At 43.2% G+C, this 20837-nt stretch overlaps 1 protein-coding gene across 1 annotated transcript in view; it reads left to right on the forward strand.

The window, feature by feature from the left end:
• The window catches only part of SYNE2 (spectrin repeat containing nuclear envelope protein 2), a 407300-nt gene that overhangs the window by 56090 nt on the left and 330373 nt on the right, over positions 1-20837 (forward strand). The window contains exons 14-18 of the mRNA XM_060261546.1: positions 435-531; positions 5749-5936; positions 6314-6478; positions 8259-8327; positions 11005-11178. Coding sequence (XP_060117529.1) covers positions 435-531; positions 5749-5936; positions 6314-6478; positions 8259-8327; positions 11005-11178 — 693 coding nt within the window. The remainder of the gene's footprint in view (positions 1-434; positions 532-5748; positions 5937-6313; positions 6479-8258; positions 8328-11004; positions 11179-20837) is intronic.

A 20837-nucleotide genomic window follows, 5' to 3' on the forward strand; every position in this document is an offset into this window, starting at 1 on the left:
TTAAGGCCTAAAAGGGTTGGCATGACCTGAATGAGCACGCTATTTATTTAATAGAATTTATACCTCAACTTTCTGCCCTCATAAATATCTCCCAGAATCCTTTGCAGTTTGTGTGAATTATGTGGCAGGCGCTTACAGGCTTCATCTATATCAGCTGTAGTTAGAGGAGGCTAGTATTCTGCGTTAGTAAAACATATAATAATGAACAAAATATCAATAAATTGCTGTTCAAGCTTTGCGTCAGGCAGACTGCCTAATTCTGTCCAGGTTTCAAGAAAGATTTCAGTCCCATGTCAGACAGAGATATAAAGGGAGAGGATGTCAAGTAATTAAGAAAACCTTTTGATTTGCTTAGGCATTTTTTTCTTGCAGATTTCTTTAAAGTAGCATTAAAATCCTGAATTCTTCACAATTTTTCTTTTGATTTTGGCCAGGGTTTTATTGAAGAGAAAGGATTCCTTGCCCAGCTAGAAACGGCACTTCACATATGTGAAGAGAAGAAGAACAAAATCATAAACACTGCTAATTATGGTAAGATTGTATTAGCATAAAAGTGTTTTAATTCATAGACCAGAAGTGCTTTGTTAATTGGCTTTTTTGATTAATGGGTTTTTACAAAAAAAAAGATCACTGTTGTCTCATTAACTTACTTATTTTTGTCATCTTATGGATGTTTTGAGTGTTAAATATATATATATTGCTTTAAGGATATCTTATTCTCATTTATTGTATTATTTTTAGCTACCTTGTTGAGCAGTAGGTACAATGTTTAGAGCTCAGATGTCTCAAAAACTAACAAACAGGTCTTTTTTTGTAGCAGGAACTCCTTTGCATATTAGGCCACACACTCCTGATGTTGCCAATCCTCCAAGAGCTTACAGGGCTCTTCTTACAGGGCCTACTGTAATCTCTTGGAGGATTGGCTACATCGGGGTGTGTGGCCTAATATGCAACGGAGTTCCTGCTACAAAAAAAGCCCTGCTATTAAATGATCCAGAATTTTGTGTTGTGTTGTTGAAGGCCCTGGTTCACATATGCAGGAGAGTAAGGCATCAGAACCTTGAGGACTCTACCGCTTTGGGCCTACATTGGCCCAAGCGACTCCATCTTTGCTACATGCTTTATACTTTATTTGATTTATATCCTGCCCTCCCCGCCGAGGCAGGCTCAGGGCGGCTCGCAGCATAAAACCACAACAAACAATTCAAATCCATACAGTATTATAAAATGTCACATTCAGTAATTAAAACAGTCAAAAATGATTTGGTGCTGGCCTCTTTGTGATGGAAGTTTTATAGCAGGGTAGATGTTGTAGCTCCAAAGCGGTGTATACACACACCAGCAGAGGTTGATTCTATTTACAATTTTTTTTTCTTTCTTTCTTTCTTTCTTTCTTTCTTTCTTTCTTTCTTTCTTTCTTTCTTTCTTTCTTTCTTTCTTTCTTTCTTTCTTTCTTTCTTTCTTTCTTTCTTTCTTTCTTTCTCTCTTTCTCTCTTTCTCTCTTTCTCTCTTTCTCTCTTTCTCTCTTTCTCTCTCTTTCTCTCTCTTTCTCTCTCTCTCTTTCTCTCTCTCTCTTTCTTCTTTCTTTCTTTCTTTCTTTCTTTCTTTCTTTCTTTCTTTCTTTCTTTCTTTCTTTCTTTCTTTCTTTCTTTCTTTCTTTCTTTCTTCCTTCCTTTCTTCCTTTCTTTCTTCCTTTCTTCCTTTCTTTCTTTCTTTCTTTCTTCCTTCCTTCCCTTTCCTTTCCTTCCTTTCCTTTCCTTTCCTTTCCTTTCCTTTCCTTTCCTTTCCTTTCCTTTCCTTTCCTTTCCTTTCCTTTCCTTTCCTTTTATATCCCACCCTACCCCACCGAAGTGGGCTCAGGGCGGCGCACAACACAAAATGCTAACAATAAAAACAAAAATTAAAATACATTAATAATTTACACAATAAAATAAACACAATTGTCAGCTTGCTATGCTACAGTCTTCCTTAAAATTCAGATATTCAGATGTACAGATTTACAATATATATACCTAGTCCTTATAGTCAGTCATAGTTCTTACTGACAAACTGCTTCACCGGACACCTGATACTACAATGGCACACACTGGCAAGTATAACACAGACTTATATACAGAGTTATGTGTCCTTTTGCCCAATCGGCACAGACGTGCTGTGTCACTGAAGCACCACCCGCAGGCTGATGCCATATGTCCAGTTGTGTGATCTTTACCTGTCAGATAGATCAACATGTCCTGTCTACAAGTTGCTGTCTTGTTAAGGCATTTCTACTTCATATGCCGACGCTTTGATGTTGTATAATTTCAATGGCGGCAGTATTTCTTCAATTTTCCTACAGTACAGGCTCAGCGTCAGTTAAAAGCCAACCGGAAGAGAGTGGTCTTGCAGGCCCTGCAAGGTCCCGTAAGGCCCTCCCTTCCTCTGGCAGTTGGTTCCACCAGTAGGGGGCTGCTGTCGAGAATTCTCTCTCTCTAGTGAGACGTGCTGGTGCTTAGTTGCCCTGAGCCAGGGGTGTCAAACCCATTTATTATGAGGGCCAGATCTGACATAAATGAGACCTTGTTGGGCTGGGCCATGTGTGTACCTATTTAAGATTAGATAGCAGAGATATAAACTTTATCAAGGACACAGACAAACACAAAGATTTTTTTTTTTAAAAAATGCTTAAAACATTAGCACTCATTGGTCTTAAAGGTGCTTTCTTTGTATCTCTCCTGTGGGATCCAGGGAACTGGACAAAGGAAACTCTGGCTCTTTTCTTCCTTCCCCAGGGGACCAGGAGGGGGAGGAGCCTCAGCCAATAGAATGCTTGGCTCTGTGTGCGATTGTGATAGCCGGGCAAAGTAAGCTCTTCCTCCCCCCCTTCCTCCCCAAGAGAGGAGCCTCTGCCAATGGAGAAAAGAGAGGCTTTGCTGTGTAGCTCCTGTACGATTGAGCAAGCCTTGCAAAACAAGCTGGAAGCAAGAGAGAAGGAGAAGGAAGCAGAAGGAAGCTATTAGACACAGTGTGTGTGTATATATAAAATTTTTTGCCACTGTGTGACACAGAGTGTTGGACTGGATGGGGCCGTTGGCCTGATCCAACATGGCTTCTCTTATGTTCTTATGTTCAGATGACAGCCAGTTGCTCGGGGACCTGATAGGAGCCCTCCGGGAGCCTGATTTGGCCCCTGGGCCAGATGTTTGACACCCCTGCACTGAGCCTTGGGCAAACCCAGTTAGTTGTTCTCGGGAATATTCTCAATCTCATGCTTGTTAGCAGCGCTTATCTTCAAGCTTTTATCGCCTCTCTTGCCTTCCTGTGCTAGTTGATTCCTGTGGAATCAACTCCCGGAGGAGGTGCGGGCCCTACGATGCTTAGATCAATTCCGTAGGGCCTGTAAGACCCACCTCTTCAAAATAGCCTTCAACCAATGACAAACCGGGAAGTGCCATTGAAAATGCTTTTAATTACTGAATTCTGCTGAAGACCTAACGCTTAGTACCATGTTGATATTGCTATTGTTAATTTTAATAATTGTAAATTGTTTTAACTGTGATTTTATAAGTAAACTGATGTATAATGTATTTTATGTTGTAAGCCGCCCTGAGCCTGCCCCGGCGGGGAGGGCGGGATAGAAATAAAAAGTTATTATTATTAATATTATTATTATTATTATAGTTTTCTATTGGCAGCGAGGTTTCAGTAGGAGTGTTCCCAAATAAATGGTGACTTCCCTTTTGCCTTAGGATCCCTAGTAGTGTTGCTAGGTTCAGTTCAAGAAATATCTGGGGACTTTGGGGGTGGAGCCAGGAGCAAGGTTGGGACAAGGACAATTGAACTCCAAAGGGAGTTCTGGCCATCACTTTTAAAGGGACCGCACACTTTTTAAATGCCTCCCCCCCATTGGAAATAATGAAGGATAGGGGCACCTTCTTTTGGGGATCACAGAATTGGACCCCCTGGTCCAAGCCTTTTGAAACTTGGAGGGTGTTTTGAGGAGAGGCATTGAATGCTATGCTGCAAATCTGGTGCCTCTACCTCAAAAAACAGCCACCCCAGAGCCCCAGACACCCATAGGGAATAACGGAGTGCCCAGCAGCCATTTCCCTCCTTGCCCCCTGTTTTTTTGATGACCCTGAGGCGGCGGGAGGGCTTCCAAACCAGGGGATCCCCTGCCTTTACCTGAGGATTGGAGAAGAAAAAGGCAATGCCTCCGTGAATAAACTGTTCGCACCAATCTCTTAGAAGTCTTATCCCATCTAATTATTAACTTGAAACAGTTATGTGAGCAGTTTGTTCAGGGAGGCATTGCCTTTTTCTCTTCCCTTCCTACCTACCAAGAATCTGACTTTGGATGCCAAACCCACCTGGGGATTGGCAACCCTAATCCCCGCTCTTTTATTTGATTTGATTTTTAAATTAAATTATTTTTCCGTCTCGAGTTACAGAAGGGCCATAATTCCTGTAGGGTTGCCATCTCCATATTGGGGAGGTGGGGGGAGTGAATGAGTCATCAATAAAGAAGACAGAATTTACATATTGCTAATTTGCATTGGTAGATACAAATTTACACACACGTGTTGTAATTTAACTAGAAATACCAGAGACTACAGTTCGAGCTCTGTCTTGGGCATCAGGCAGGGCTTGCTCAGCTCCCTGAGTTGTATCCTGCCACTCCAGGGCTCACTGAAAATTTATTCAGACAAAAAAGAAAAAAAGAAAGAAAGGAAAAGGAATGCCACTTAGTCAGAAGCAGAACTTGGGCAGGCCTGAAAAAACGGGGCTCTGGGCCATTCTACATAAAATACTTAGAGTTATCAAGTCTCCTGCGGCCTCTGGTGTGGGACTTTTTTCTCATGTGCATAGTGTGCATGGCACAATGACGTCACTCGCAAGTGAAGTCATTGCGCAAGCGACGTCGCGCTCCGGTCACTCTAGGAGCTTCCGGGGAAAACGCTATGGTTTCCCTGACACTCTAGCAATTTTATTATTATTATTATTATTATTATTATTATTATTATTATTACGTAATTTATATCCCGTCCTTCCCACAAGTGGCTCAGGGCGGCTTACAACAAAAAAACAATAAAATCGGAACAAAGTTATTACATTTAAAATCAAGCATTTAAAAACCTAAAAATCTTAAAATTTTTAACATTAAAACTATACAGTAATCACAGAAATCTAGGAAGCTACATTTATCCAGTCAGGCGTAGGCTAACCGGAAGAGGGTCGTCTTACAGGCCCTGCGGAACTGAGTAAGATCCCGCAGGGCCCTCACCTCTTCCGGTAGCTGGTTCCACCACACAGGGGCCATTGTGGAAAAGGCCCTGTCTCTAGTTGTCTTGAGACGCACTTCCTTGGGCCCGGGGATGTTGAGAAGATTTTGGTACCATAGAGTTTCCCTCCCAAATTGTTAAAGCATCTAGGAAAACCAAAGAGTTTTTCTGTAAGTTCCTAGAGCGGCCAGCGTGCGATATCACCAGTATGATGATGTCACTTGCAAGTGACGTCATTGTGCTAGTGATGTCAGAAGGGGATCCTCTTGCCGGTCCAATGCGGACTGCTGGGTTGGGGAAAACCCATCCCCACCCAGCAGCTTGGCAGCGCTAAAAAGATCTGATGGGACTTGCCAAAAGTTATGTAGACCTGCAGTAAGAAGTAGGCAGGAAGCAAAGAAATCCTTTCTTAATTATGTCCAGTGCCATAAGTGTGGTTGAAACAAGGGTCCCCAATTTTTTAAAATATTAAATATTAACTTTCTAGGTGCTGTTCCTCAGGATACAGTCAAGCTTTTTAAGATGATAGAACTGAAAATTTCCACGTGCAAAGAATACATTTATAATGTGAACGCAACTCTGCAAAAGATTTTATCATCATGGGCCATCTATACAGAGAACGTCCACTTGCTAAAAGCTTGGCTGGAAGAGACGCGGAAATCACATCCTAGAAAGGTATGTTTGCCTTGCTTTTTTAGTTGCTAGGCTTGTGTTACTCTTTACAGAACAACTATTCCAGCAACTATTCTTTCAGTTGGCCTCCCTTGTGACATCATATTTTACAGCCTTGTTGTGGTACTGAATCTTATTATTAAGAACATCACTTCTTCTTGGGCCAAAATCCACTGTATTTTGTGAAATGTGCCCTTCCCACCTGTGATGCACCTTATTTGGTTATATTATTCTATTATTTTGATTTTTATTGTATTTTTTTTAATTGTTCCATTTACGTTGTGATCCACCCTGAGCCCGTAATGGGAAAGGGCGGAATATAAGCCTACTAGAAACAAACAAACGAATAAATAAAGAACTCTTCTAATATTGCCTTCTAGATTCCCACAGAGATCCTGGCGGCCTGGAACTCCCGGCACGGCTCTTTAAACGAAGCTGGAAACTTTTTGATTGAAGCCAGTAATGAGGAGGTGGGGTCAGCACTTTCTGGGGAACTCAAAAAGTTGAATGGAAGATGGGCAAAGCTTATAAAGAAGACACAGTTTGTAAGTTGCCTTGCCTTTATTTTATTTAATTTATTTCCTGAAGGATTTCTGCACTAGCTTTTTGCAATTGATTAAACAACAACAACAAAATCGGTACCAATATCCCCTTCCTCCTGTGTATTGGTTTGCATGTTCAAGCATTATGGCAAAGACAGGGTGGATATACTATAGGGTTGCCAAGTCCAATTCAAGAACTTTCTGGGGACTTTGGGGGCGGAGCCAGGAGACATTAGGGGTGGAGCCAAGATCAAGGCTGTGACAAGCATAATTGAACTCCAAAGGGAGTTCTGGCCCTCACATTTAAAGGGACGGCACACCTTTTCAATGCCTTCCTTCCATAGGAAATAATGAAGGATAAGGGCACCTTCTTTTGGGGCTCATAGAATTGGACCCCCCGGTCCAATCTTTATGAAACTTGGTGGGTATTTTGGGGAGAGGCACTAGATGCTATACTGAAAAATTGGTGCCTCTACCCCAAAAAACAGCCCCCCCAGAGCCCCAGATACCCGCGGATCAATTATGATTTTCTATGGGAATAAATCTCCATAGGGAATAACAGAGTTCCCAGCAGACATTTCCCTCCCTTCCTCCCGCTTTCTGACGACCCTGAAGCGGGGGGAGGGCCTCCAAACCAGGGGATCCCCTGCCCCCACCTGGGGATTGGCAACCCTAATATACTACTAACTCAACCTGCTAAGTCCAAAATCAACCCAAAACAACAAAAAGGGCCAGCTTCCCAGTGGCGTTTCCTTTCCGCCAAGCCGTAGCCGGATCAAATTTGTACTTCCTTGCTCAATCAAACCATAGTTTGCTGTCACAGCTGAAGACAGCAAGCTAAGGGTTTGCACTTGCCTTCTAAACCACGTTCTGAAATCAGGTTCTGAAGGTGATATCTGTTCTTCTTCAGAGGGTGAGCACAAACTGTAGTTTTCCAGTTTAGACATAATGAAGAACTGTGGTTGGTGACTTCGCTCATTGCTGGTGGAGTTGCCCAGTTACTTCAAAAATAGTTTTCTGTATTGGAAAAATCATTGGCTGTCAATTACCTTTTAGACCTGAGACATAGGTTCTGGGATTAATAACAATAAATAATTCAACAAAACATCTTATTATATTTTTATTAGCAAAGGGAAAAAAGCACAATAGCTAGTAAATGGAAAGATAAGACAAGCCTATGACAGATTTATGGTATAATAAGATAGCAGAATATTTTATGATGGTGAAATTAACAGATAGTTAAAAGAGGCTGAACCTAGCAATTATAACTCTAAATTTATAGAACTATGGTTTCTCTTGATACAGCACGTGGCAAATAATGATATTGCTATTACATCACCATATATTCAAGAAATGTTGTATTTTAATCTATAAACAGTTCAGTTCTAATTACATAAGCTTACCAAACGACTAATTATATTTCACTTAGCAATTATTTAGTTTTACCTATGTTAATAGTTCACACTATAGATGATAAGATTACTATATAGGAATATATAAAACTGAAAATATAATTATGCATATTAATATTTGTTAATTTTGATGTCTATGTGTTACTCACCTCTTTATAAATAAGTTTAGTTTTTTTTAAAAAGAACTATGGTTGGTCTGAAACAAGCAGCAGCCTGTAATGGAAGAGAAAGCCATTGTCTTGATGAAGAAATAAATAGACTCAAATATGCGAATAGGTTTTTGGATGGTGCTCACGAATCAGACTAGCAGGCCGATGAATGAGTGGTACATTTGGAAGGGTTTTTTTTTTACATCGTTTAATGTTTTACAGGAAATGCGATTGCTGAGAGGCGTGGATTCTCCTACTGAAGCTCTGAATATGGCCTTTGAGAGTGCTGAGGTGAAGGATTTACCTTACTATACACATTTACTATACACATTTATTTAGAAAGAGCCCCGTGGCGCAGAGTGATAAAGCTGCAGTACTGCAGTCGGAGCTCTCTACTCACAACCTGAGTTCGATCTCGGCGGAAGCTGGGTTCAGGTAGCCGGCCCAAGGTTGACTCAACCTTCCATCCTTCCGAGGTCGGTAAAATGAGTACCGTATTTTTCGGACCATAAGATGCACTTTCCCCCCCCCAAAAAAGTGGGGGGAAAAGTGTGTGCGTCTTATGGAGCGAAGGTACCTTCCTCTGGGGGGGGGCGATCCGTTGCCTCCGCCTCTGATCCCGTGCTTCCCTCGTGCCTGCCTGCCTGGCTCTAGCTTATTCCAGCAAGCGCTGGGATCGCTCCACGCTGCCCCCACCGCAAACCCAGCGCTTCGCATGCGCCGGCTGCGGAGAGGGCAGCTCTGACGCTTACAGCAAGCGCCAGGATCGCTCCCTCCACCCTCTGATCCCAGCGCTTGCTTTAAGCATCAGAGCTGGAGCCAGGCAGACAGGAACGGAGGAAGCATCCGCCCCCTCCACAAACCCAGCGCTTCGTGAGCACCGGCAGTGAAGGGGGCGGCGTGCTTCCTCCGTGCCTGCCTGCCTGGCTCCAGCTCTGATGCTTAAAGCAAGCGCTGGGATTGGAGGGCGGAGGGAGCGATCCTGGCGCTTGCTGTAAGTGTCAGAGCTGGAGCCAGGCAGACAGGCACGGAGGAAGCACGCTGCCCTTTCCGCAGCAGCGCTCGCAAAGTGCTGGGTTTGCGGTGGGGGCAGCGTGAAGCGATCCCAGCGCTTGCTGGAAGAAGCTGGAGCCAGGCAGGCAGGTGCGGGGGAAGTGCCGGGATCGGAGGCGGAGGCAGCGGATCGCCCCCCAGGAGGAAGGTGCGTCCTAGGGTCCGGAGCACCTTATGATCCGAAAAATACGGTACCCAGCTTGCTGAGGGGAAGGCAGTGGCAAACCACCCTGTAAAAAGTCTTCCATGAAAATGTTGTGGTGCGACATCACCCCAGAGTCAGAAATGACTGGTGCTTGCACAGGGAACTACCTTTACCTTTACCTTTTACACATTTATCAGCACTCTGGTCTACTGGAAATATTTAGAGCAGGGGTGTCAAACTCATTTGTTATGAGGGCCGGATCTGACATAAATGAGACCTTGTTGGGCCAGGCCACGTGTGCCATAAAATGTGATGCCAGGTAGCAGAGGTATAAGCTTTATAAAAGACACAAACACAAAGATTTTTTTAAAAAACTTAAAATAAAACACCCTTAAAACATTAGCACTTGTTGGTCTTAATGGTGCTTTCTTTGTATCTCTCCCATGCAATCCAGGGAACTGGGCAAAGGAAGCTTAAGGCTCTTTCCTTCCTTCGCCAGGGGACCAGGAGGGGGAGGAGCCTCAGCCAACAGAAGGAAGAGAGGCTCGGCTCAGTAGCTCTGCTGTGCGATTGAGCAAGCCTGACAAAGCAAGCTGTGATGCAGAAGGAAGCAAAAGAGAGGCAGAATGAAGTAGATGATGCCAATTGCTCGGGGGTCTGATAGGAGCCCTCCGGGGGCCTTATTTGGCCCCTGGGCCGCATGTTTGACACTCCTGATTTAGAGTGTAGGACCTTGCTCTTGCAATAGAATAGAATACTGCCACTCATTGGGCTGGCTTATTGAACTTCCATTATGTTTAGGGACTATGCAGAGCAGCAGAGGGGGAACAGGATTATACCTGCCCACTAAGCAAGCCTGACAGAAGGGAAAGCAGCATAGTATAGCCTTATAATGTTAGATCTCAATGGCTAAGCAGAGTCGGTACTTGGGGGACCACCAAGAAAGGCTCTGCGGAGGAAGCCAGTGGCTAACCACCTTGGTTTCTCACTTGCCTTGAAAGCCCCTTGCTGAAGTTGCTGTTAGTTGCAATTTGATGGCACTTACGTAGATATAAGCAAGCCACGTGCATGCACAAAAGCTTATACCCAGAAGTAAAGTTTGTTGGTCTTAAAGGTGCCACTGGACTCACACTTTGTTCTGCAGCTTCAGACCAACATGGCTATGAACCAGTTACTATTATAGTTATGCATAGCCTCATTCCCTAACATTTTGTGGTTGACCCCGCCTCCTGGGACAAGCATTTTGGGTTGGTCCCGCCTCCTATGACAGGGATTTCATGGTTGGCCCCTCCTCCTGTGGCAGGCATTTTGGGGCTGGCTCTGCCTCTTTCTGATAGCCGTCTTGTGATTGGCTCCACCTGCTGTGGCAGCCATTTTGTAGTCATACCCACCACCGGGGGTGGAATTCTAGCAGGAGCTCCTTTGCATACTAGGCCACACACCCCTGATGTAGCCAATCCTCCTGGAGCTTACAGTAGGCCCTTTTTTAAGAACCCTGTAAGCTCTTGGAGGATTGGCTGAATCAGAGGTGTGTGGCCTAATATGCAAAGGAGCTCCTGCTAGAATTCTACTCCTGCTCACCACCCTGTGTCAGAGTTTCGAAGGAGCCCACAGGATTAAAAAGGTTTGGAGACCCTTGCTTTAACAACCACATCACACTTAAGGCAGTGAATTTAATTATTCGCAAAGACAATTAAGTTGACCTCAGAACGCACTGCAAATAAAAGGCATCTTTTCTGCTTCTGTTTTTTCCCCCCTTTCGGATCGTAGAGCCTCCCTGGCAGTCCTCGTGCCGGTATGCCCACCCACGAAACCTCCTTATCTGAACAGGAAATCAAGCTAAATTTCGAAGAGGCTCAGAAGGAGCTCGAAGCATCGGTTTTAAAAGCAATGCAGCTGCTTGGCCAGAAGATGAGCTCCAAGGGACAAGCGTCAAAATATGAAGTGAGTCAAACCGTTGCTGCAAAATTCACCACAGAAAATAGCTGCGCAGCTGTCAGTAACGGGAAGCAAAGGGAACCAGGGTTGTGTGAGCACTTAAGCAATGCAGTAGAATACTTGACACTAAAAGTCTTGGGTGTGATAAGTTTGGAGAGGAGGGGTGGGGAAATAATCACCCTCTTTGAAGTACCTGATGGGCTGCCTCGTGGAAGTAGGCAAAGACTTTGTTCTCTGTTGCTGTAAAGGGGATGCTCCAATTTTTAGCAGGGGATTGGACTAGATGGCCTAGAACAGGGGTGTCAAACTCATCTGTTATGAGGGCCGGATCTAACATAAATGAGGCCATGTGTGTCATGAAATGTAACACCAGGTAGCGGAGGTGTAAACTTCATAAAGGACGCAGACAAAAGTAATTAAAGATTTTTTTTTAAAAAAAACCTAAAATAAAACATACTTAATGTATTAGCCCTCTTGCAATATTCTGGTCAGTATCAAAGCAAGTTCTTCCTCCCTCAGAGAGGAGCCTCAGCCAATGGAGAAAATACAGGATTTGCTCTGTAGCTCCTGTGCGATTGAGAAATCCTGGCAGGCAGAGCAAGCTGTGATGCAGAAGGAAGAAAGAGAGAGGGAGAAGGAAGCAGACTTGTTCGTGTGCCTGATAGGAGCCCTCCGGGGGCCTGATCTGGCCTATGGGCCACACATTTGACACCCCTGGTCTAAAGGTCCCCTTTCATTTCTGTAATTTAATCACATCATTCAGTTTTCAATCTTGCGTGTGACAGTAAAGGATGAGCGAAGACATACAGAATGGTACCAGCTCTGTGTCTCTTATAAAGCATAGTTTGGCCCTCTGTCATTGAGGTCTACCTGGCCTCTAAAGAACCTGCCCAGCAGCTAAGATCATCATGCTAGGTCCTGCTGAATGTTCCCTCTAAGCTGCAGAATCTTGTGAGCAAAAATTCTACTTTGTGAGCTACTGTGTTAGGGAAACTGCTCTCAAAATGAGATTGGGGAATTAGATTGAGAGACAGCTGACCCTAAAAAGGAATCTTTGTTATCAATTGTATACCAGGCTCAACCGTTCAGAGAGTCAATGCTCAATAAGAGACTCTAATTTAGTAAAAATCAATTGTAATTTATTTAGAATAATATTTCTTTCATACAAGGTAAAAATACAAAACACTCACACATTCACACAGGTCTAGGAAATATAGATAGATCAATAGGGGAACATATATGGATAAACAGACAGGGTAATATTTACCATCGTAGTCTTCAGGGAAGGTTTCCAATGGCGACATAAGAGGACAGGGGAAATGGACCCAACACTGTGGCCAGAATTGGGGATGGATCTAGACAGCGGAAGGTGGGTTGCTGAATAGAAGCACACATGAGTGGAGTTGGGTCAGAGGTTAAATAGGCTTCCTCAGACCCTTAGGGACTGGGAGGTCCAAGGGAGGAGAGATGGGAGGTTCAAGAAGGCTGGACATTCCTTACTGACACCTAATTGGATGCCTGCTTTGGCCAATGAACTTCACCTTAGTCCAGTGAACCTGGAAATTTCCAAGCTGCAATGTTGCCTGGGTTGGCCCCAAGGTATTAGACTGGGGTAAGAATGGGAATGACTGGATACTTAAGTTTAAATGGGATTAACTAGGAGGGTGACAATAGGTAATCAAATGCTGGCCTAGGTACCACCCAAGTTAGACAAAAGACTTGATGAAGACAGGAGATGTCCTACCTCTTATCTCATCTTCTGCTGGGCAAGATTTTATTGTTCTGGTATTGCTGAGCAATTAGGATCAACAGTTGAGCTATTAATCCATTCTTAAAACAGATGGGTTGCTTGCAGGCTCAGGGTGTGTACGTGTGACTTTCCCACTAAGAAGGAATGAGTTCAGCCTGGCAGGGTAAGCTTGGGTCAGGAAAGCAAGCTGGATTCTGCTGTTGTTAGCTCTAGGTCCATGGAGCCAGGCTGGAAACATGGTGGCTTCTTCCACTGCAGTGGCCAAGACTGGGCACACAAGGAGCAGCTGGAGCATGTCTGTAGTTCTGGCTACCACTCTTCAGAGATGTAGAATGCAAAGCTGCCACATAAGCCTTAGAAAGTGTAAGCAAAGTCCACTTCTTAGAGCAGATGTGTGAGAGTCAAATCTCCAGGCACCCTGGCAACCACACTGGCGATCACGATGTCCACATGCATGAAAAGTAGGGGGCTTTTCCTCACAGTTCCCCCCCTCAAGACCTATGTCACCATCTGGTGGCGAGGTCTTGCAATAACACAATGTCCATATCTGTAGTTGACAGGCGGCGAGTCCACGTAGCTTCAATTGTCTACCGGGGTGTACCGTCTATCTAAAAAGGTTGGAGCCACTATCTAAACTACTCAAAAATCAATTTGGAAAAATATTCCAATAGGCCAAAGGTTCCTTCCTTTGAATACTACGATGCAGGGATAACAGGCATTGGCAACGTTGTAGGGCATACAGTATTAAAACACAGGGTTACAATCATTGAAATAAAAGTTGAGTTCATAAAATCATTACTGCCATTTAAACCAGATAAATAACAAGAATTGATCTATAAATCACACACAATCATGACAATAATTGATTAGGAAAACACACAGGTACATTAGAGTTCATGGTTACAAGTGAATCCATATCTTAATCTTGAGTCTTCTTTTCTTCTTCTCCCCCCCTTGATAAGCTTCTTATACTGGGGTTTGAAGAGGATCTTCTTCCAGGTACCTATTGGGTATGTGAAAGTCCTAGTGGAGGGTGAACTAAAGAGTCTTCCCACCCCCCCTAGCACCCAGCGAAATCTGTCTTTATTGTTGCTAAAAGGGAATTCTCCCTGTAACCCATCATGGAATTGGCAATGGTGCTTTTCTGCCTGTATCACTGATGGTCCATAGAGCAACAGTGGGCTTTGAGGAAAGAACCAAAAAGGAACCAAAAACATTCACACATGACAACATGGAGATGATTCTGTACCATTGTAGGGAGCAGTGAAAGCAGATCAAAAATGCATACATTCAACCATGAAGAAAGGAGTCTTAAAAAGCTATTAGTGAAGTGTCCTCCTGTCCAGCGTATGGTGACCAGTGAGCTTTTACGTCACAAGCTTACATATGTCATGTTAGGGGCCTGCATTGGGCCAGTTTGCCTATTACACTAAGCATTCAGGACTTTAGGAGGCTTTTTCCTTGTCAAGGAAGGAAAGTAACATACACAATTCAGAAAACACAACCCAAAATATTCTTTGTTGCAACATAAAACTTAAAATAAAACATTGTGCACAATCCAGGAAAATGACCATAGTTTGGGGCGTCCCCCATATGATGAAAATAGTTCCATAAAGAAGAGACAAAAGAAAACCTTTGCTATAGCTTTGGAATATAATAAATTGTCAAAACAATATAAAAACTTCAAAAACAAAAACTGAGGCCTCAATAGAACAATGCTAGCTAGCTTTATATGAGAGGGATCATACCCAAAATGGCAGGTGAGCTAGAGCAGAGAAATTAAAACCTGGACATAAGTGAGCTGATCAGGTCCCACTAAATCCAGTTTTTCTCTGGGCTAGTTCAGCTAAAACGATCTCACATGTGAGCACAGATTTCAACAAAAAGTTAACAACACAAGAATTCTGAAAAGCAACATAATGGTTACACATACATAAAACAATTCTTAACAGGACTATCAACAACTCTTAGAATTACTGATCATGCATTAGATTTGATTTGCAGGTCCAGATTCCCTGCACATCTATGTTGAAAGAAAAGATGAACAAACTTAACAAAACAGTTACAACATCCTAGAAATCAAATTATGGTTAATTCACCTTGACAAACAAATTAAGCAATTCATAAAAAGAGAAAAGATGGGGGCAGGGCATCTGTAGTACCAAGAGAAAATGCTGAGTTGTTGCAAGAACAAGTCAAAAAAAAGACTTGAGGCATGAAAGCATATCCCTTTAAGAAGAAACCTTTTATGGAGTAAAAGGCAAAACTAGGATGATGGCACAATGCTCCAGGTTTAAGGCTTGTGCCAGAGGACGATTTTCCTCTGTGCATACACAGAGTGCAAAGAATGTGCTGCTGGAAGGCAACATGCTGTCAGGAATACCAAGTAGACCAACATTTGAACATGATACAACAAGACTTGAATTGGGGAGCATTAATAGGCTCAGCCAACTGGTTATAGATGCAGAAATAACACAAAAGGACATTTAGTAGCAAGAAGAAAATCATGATCAGAAATGAACCCTGAGGAATCTACATTAAGAATCTAACAGGTTATTGCTCATTTCCTTGAGAACATGGAAAATAGAAAAGGGTTTTCACTCAGAAAGAGTCTAGTTCTAACAAGATATAGGTGGAGGCAGAACCATCCATTGGTCATTCTATTACTTAAGACCAAACAAAGATACTGAGCCCACAAGTTGGGGCCTCTTAAGAACATGTGGATACCTCTTTCCACAGGCAGACTGGATTAAACTACAATTAAAACTCAAGATTCACCAAATAACTAAAAGGGAAGATTGATCATAGATGGAACATAGCTATAAATGACATTCAGAGAGCAAATGAAGATATCAATAGTTGAAGCACATTTGAGGAATCCAGATTTCTAATGGAAACCAAGAACTTTCAGGAATTCTGCCAACAACCAGAGTATTAGTTCTTGAGGCTTAAGAGAGAAAAAGCACAGGGAGAGGGTAATTTTACCCCAAGGAAGTGTACAGATGTCCTACACTTCTTGTAGGAACCAAAATTTGTGAGATAAAGTTTTCTTAGCTCTAATGTTTAGCAAAGGGCCTATAGATTGCAAAGCATTTTCCTTTTACTACAAATCACTGGGAATGCCCAATAGACTTTGAGGAGCCATTTCCTAAAAGTGTTTCCCTTAAAATTAAAGCTATGAAATCTAAGTATAGGAGAGATTGGTACCAGTCACTAGAAAAAATATTTTAAGACCTAAAAGGTACAGCAAAAATAACAGAAAGAAAGCTTCTAATCTAGGAGAACTCCTAGTATTAGGGCAGTTTACAGGCAGAGGATTTTCTCTAGCAGAGAAGGATTGGCTGTAAGTAGAGCTTTGGGATGCCAGCTCCAGGCTGGAGATTCCTGAAATTTTGGGTCAAATTTGGAAATCACAAGGCATGCAGTCCATTTCCTTGGACACTTACTTCCTCCAGAGGCGCTAGCCTCACCGCACTGGGGAAAAGGCTATGATTTTGGGAGAGACCTCCAGGTCCCACCTGGAGACAGGCAACCTTACAAAAAACAAAGCAGTATGCACATCTTCCATCCAGGTATTTCTCTGGCTGGGAAGAGGCTGTCTCTGTGAGAGACTGCAATATAAAAAAAAAAGGTTTGGTAATGAAAACTTTTGAAATTATATCTTTTTAGACCCAAAATCAGAAGATGAGAATTCAAAATAGCACAAAAATACCTCAACTGTATTTCCACCCCCCCTAGATGAAGAAGGCGGGGAGGGTTTTAACAGACAAACCAAAAATTCCTTCCCTCTTGGATGAAGTTTAGCTTAACAAAAGGCTAAAAACAGACACAATGGATTTGGCCAGTACTCTCTTATCTGACCCTGATAAGTTTTTACAAAGAAAGGTGAAGAAGAGGAAAATAATGAGCTTTCTGCCTGGGTGGGGCTCAAAATTGTAACTCTTTTCCCAGTTTCCTTGACTCAAGCTGAATTTGGCTGAGTTTATTTCAAGAGGGTCTGCATGAGATTTGCCAATCAGTACTACATTAGTTGTTGCTGCTCCTGCAGCTGGAGGTTCCACTTCCTGTACTTTCAGCTTTAAATTACAAACTTGCCCATTTGAGGTTAGCTGTCTTGTTACTGTGACCTTTGAGAAGGAGAGGCAACACTTCTTATAAGACAATGGGGCTCTCTCTCTCTCAAAGACACTGAGTTGCTTGTACCTTAAGGAGACCTGAGATAAACAAAAATTTAATTTCTCAGGGCAATGCATTTAAAATTCTATTCCTTTGCCTTAGTTACTTATCAGATCTTTACTGCTACAGATTTCCATTGAGCAAGAGGGAGAACAATTAGCATTTCTTCCTGATGGCGGGAGTGCTGAGCATTTGCAATACTTTAGCCAGTTCTATTTGGGCCAATCTGCAGGCACTCTGTACAAGCTCAGAGGCTATACCATTTAGAATTCATAGAACTGAGGAAATAAATATTTTCTGACTTTATAAGCAAGAGAGAGAGAAAGGTGAACTTGGGAGTTTCACAGATTTTCATTCAGACAATTTGAAAGTTAAACAGGCAGTTTCTTACATTTTGCTCTGAAAGCTTTGATTTAACAAAAACTAGTTCAGTCTCTCTTTCTCAGGTACTTGATGCTGGCATTTTTTTTTAAAGGGTTAAACTAAATACATACTACATCAAGCTCCCATTACCCTGCAGAGAAAACTAACTCTGCAGGCTGGAACCCTTGCTGGGATTCCAGGAGATCTCCAGGCCTCACCTGGAGAAATGGCCTGGTCTAATTGTAGTCCAAGTCATTGCTTGTATGTTTTCTTATCTAGTCAAGGGAAAAGGCGCCCTTGTTACCTTTAAACCTAATAAAGCCAGATCTCTCTGTTTTAAGAGACATTCAAATCTAGATGTTAGATTTTCCTTTGGGTGGGGGGGAGGTTCAGAGACAAAGGAACCTTGCCTGCCCATGTGGGACTACCATTCTCTGAAGTTCCACAGAATTCTGGCTTTCAAATTCCCCAAATGGGATGAGCTAAAGACAGAAAATTTCTGGCGTAAAGGGCTGAGGCTTGCTCATGTAGGAGTGTCTGGAGCAAGTCCTTGCAAAAAGGAATACCTTGTGCCATGATTGTGGAACTCTGCATAGGCTCAGAGACCACATTTCCTTCATGATTCTGGGGTAAGAGAACTGAAACAGGGACTGTTTTCTCATTTTCATGGGGGAAAGAAGTCTGGGGCTGCACAGCTGGGTTTGCCCCGCCATATTTCCTTTTATCCTGCACTTCCAGAATTTCTAGTCTCCTCTCTGTGGCCCTGCAAGACTCCAGAACATTTTGAAGGAGACTGGCAGTTTCCTTTTCTTTCCTAGCTTCTAACCTTTGCTGAAGTTCCTGATTTTTCTCAGCAAGCTTTTGGATTTCTAAATCCTTTTCATGAGTAGGATTTGTAAGTTTCCCTACCCTTTCCTTATTAGGGAAATTTTCCAAAGCAGTAGCTTTGGGGAAGCTACCTCCATTTTCTGCAAACCCTGTGGCATTGGGAGCCATGTGCCCTGGTGACTTCATGGCTTCTGAAAGTGCAGCAAGTAGCACATGTGTGGGCTGCTTATCAAATTGCTTCATGTCTGCTCCAGTGGCTCTAAGCTGGGACCAAGCTGCCATTCTGACTTTGTCTCGAGGGGTCCGCTGAGGCCAGGGTTGCCCAGAGGCTGACTGCGTCTGCCTAGGAGCATAAGCCTGCTTGTGAAGGGGAACCTTTGGGGCAAGCTGGGGATGGCAAGAAGAGCTGGAACCAAGGCCATTGTTTTGGAACTTCCAGTTCTGGCTCTCTTTTCCATGCCCACCCTGCTCTTGATTATATTGTGCCTGAGTGAACTGTGTTTCTAAAACAGCAACTCTTTGTTCAGAGACCTGGGCATGCTTTAAAGCATTCTCCAGTCTCCATTTGACCTCATGGAGAGAGTGGGTTAAATTTGCTATCTCCTTCTCATGCGCACTTAATCTAGCTGTGTAGTCTTCATGAACTATTTCCCTTTTTGCATAGTCAGCTTTCATTCTACTCTCTCTTTCCATAAAATTGCCAACTCTGTCAAGATTAGCCTCTAGATCTTTCCAGGTGGTGTTTACCAGGGCTGTTATGCCATAGCACCTCAAGGTGGGTATATTGAGACCTCTGATCACATCGGATATGAAATTTTGATTCTCATAATCTGGTTCCCCATTGTCTTTGGGTGATACTACCTTAGCTGCTTCTGCTAGGAATTTCTTCCTTATTAGATAGCTCACTGGACGCTCATCATGACCTTGTAAGGTCTGATGGTAGAGATCTTTTATATCCTCTCCATCCCAGGTGGCAAATAGTACCTCAGCCATCCATTCTAAGATGGTGGCATTAGACAGGTTCAGGCGATACATTACATTTCTTACTTTGTCTAGTTCAGGGCCTGAGGCGCATAATCTCAGCACATGGTTTAATTCAGTTAAGGAGGCTTCTTTGTAGTGAATTCTAGCGCTGGCCATCCACAACACTGAGGTGTCTATGTTATAGGGGCCAAGGAAGCTAGCAGTCATTTTAATGTCCTCTGCTCCCCAAGATCTGGTTTCCTTCACTACTTTTACAGATTCAGCTTCATTCTGTTTTCTGGCTGTGGTCTTTTTAGTGACCACAGGACGGACTGGGGCTGGCTGTTCTGCTCTGAACTTCCCAACTGCCTCGTCCTCACTCTCTTCGTCTGAGGAGAAGTCACAGAGAGCAGAGGCCGACACAGTTGCTATCAATGTCTTTTTAATCTCTAATTTCTTTTTTAAAGCTGCTATTTTTCTTTGGCACAAATCATGGTTGGCTGCTTCTCTAGCCTTTCGGTTTTTCTCTGAAATGTACTCTATGACACTCTGTAATTTATTATTTTGGGCTTTAGTTTGCTCCATCTCTTTTTCCAATGTGGCTACCTGCATTTGGGCCTTTCTTAGAGCGGACATGGTGTCTTGATGCACTAAGTTTAAGGTGTGTTTCTCTGCCTTAATCTCCTCTATGGTTCGACTTGCATGTTGCCAGTCGAGGTCCAAGCAATTGTTTTCCGCCGCCAGTCTATTTACCTCTGCAGCGTGTCTCCTGCACAATTCTGCTTTCTCTGCCTCATGGTTTTGCCAAATTGTATCTATCTCTGCTGCATGGGACTGGAGTAAGAGTTCCTTTTCCGCTGTATGCCTCCGGAACTCATCCCCCAGCACCTCTGCATGTCTCTTAAGGCTTGCCTCCAATTCTTGTTCCTTTTCCTCTATCTGCTGATCCTTCTGGGTTAGCTGTTCCTTGAGTTGTTTAATCAAGGTTGAGCTATCCCGCAAGGCTTCAAACAAGCCCCATGTGGCAAAAAGATCTCTCTTGCCGGTGCTAATTGTTTTATTGCTGCAACCCTCCTCAAAAATGTCTCTGAGAGATTGGAGGGGATCAGAGCCTTGGTTAAAGAGTCCCTTTTTCCAGGGATTATCTCCCTTCTTTACCAACCACTTTTCCAATTTGGGGATCTCTTCCTTCTGGGCAAGGATTTCCATATCTTACAATTTAGTTCTTTTCAAAGTTCTAACTTTACTTGCAGGGCTGGTTTTCCTGCACTATTAGGTGCCTAACCACAGGCCACCAAAATTAACTGATGCAGGAGCCTTCCCTGGCACTTTTCCTGCTTATTGGGGAGCAAAGAACTTGCAGGACACCTCTGTGTGTCTCACAAGTAAAGGAGAGAGTTGCAGGACCTTCCTTAGTTCTCTGCAACACTAACAAATGTTTGTGGCATGGGCTTATGGCCTTGCACACATTGTTGAGCTCCTCAGGAGGGGCTTTTCTCTAGCCTCTGCCTCCAAACAAATCAAAAGTTTTAAAAGTCTCAGAGCCTGAGCTTTTCCTCTGTTGGCCCTAAGCAAAAGGGAAATT

This window comes from Heteronotia binoei, chromosome 21, assembly GCF_032191835.1.
Source record: "Heteronotia binoei isolate CCM8104 ecotype False Entrance Well chromosome 21, APGP_CSIRO_Hbin_v1, whole genome shotgun sequence".
In the NCBI taxonomy this organism is placed as follows: Eukaryota; Metazoa; Chordata; class Lepidosauria; order Squamata; family Gekkonidae; genus Heteronotia; species Heteronotia binoei.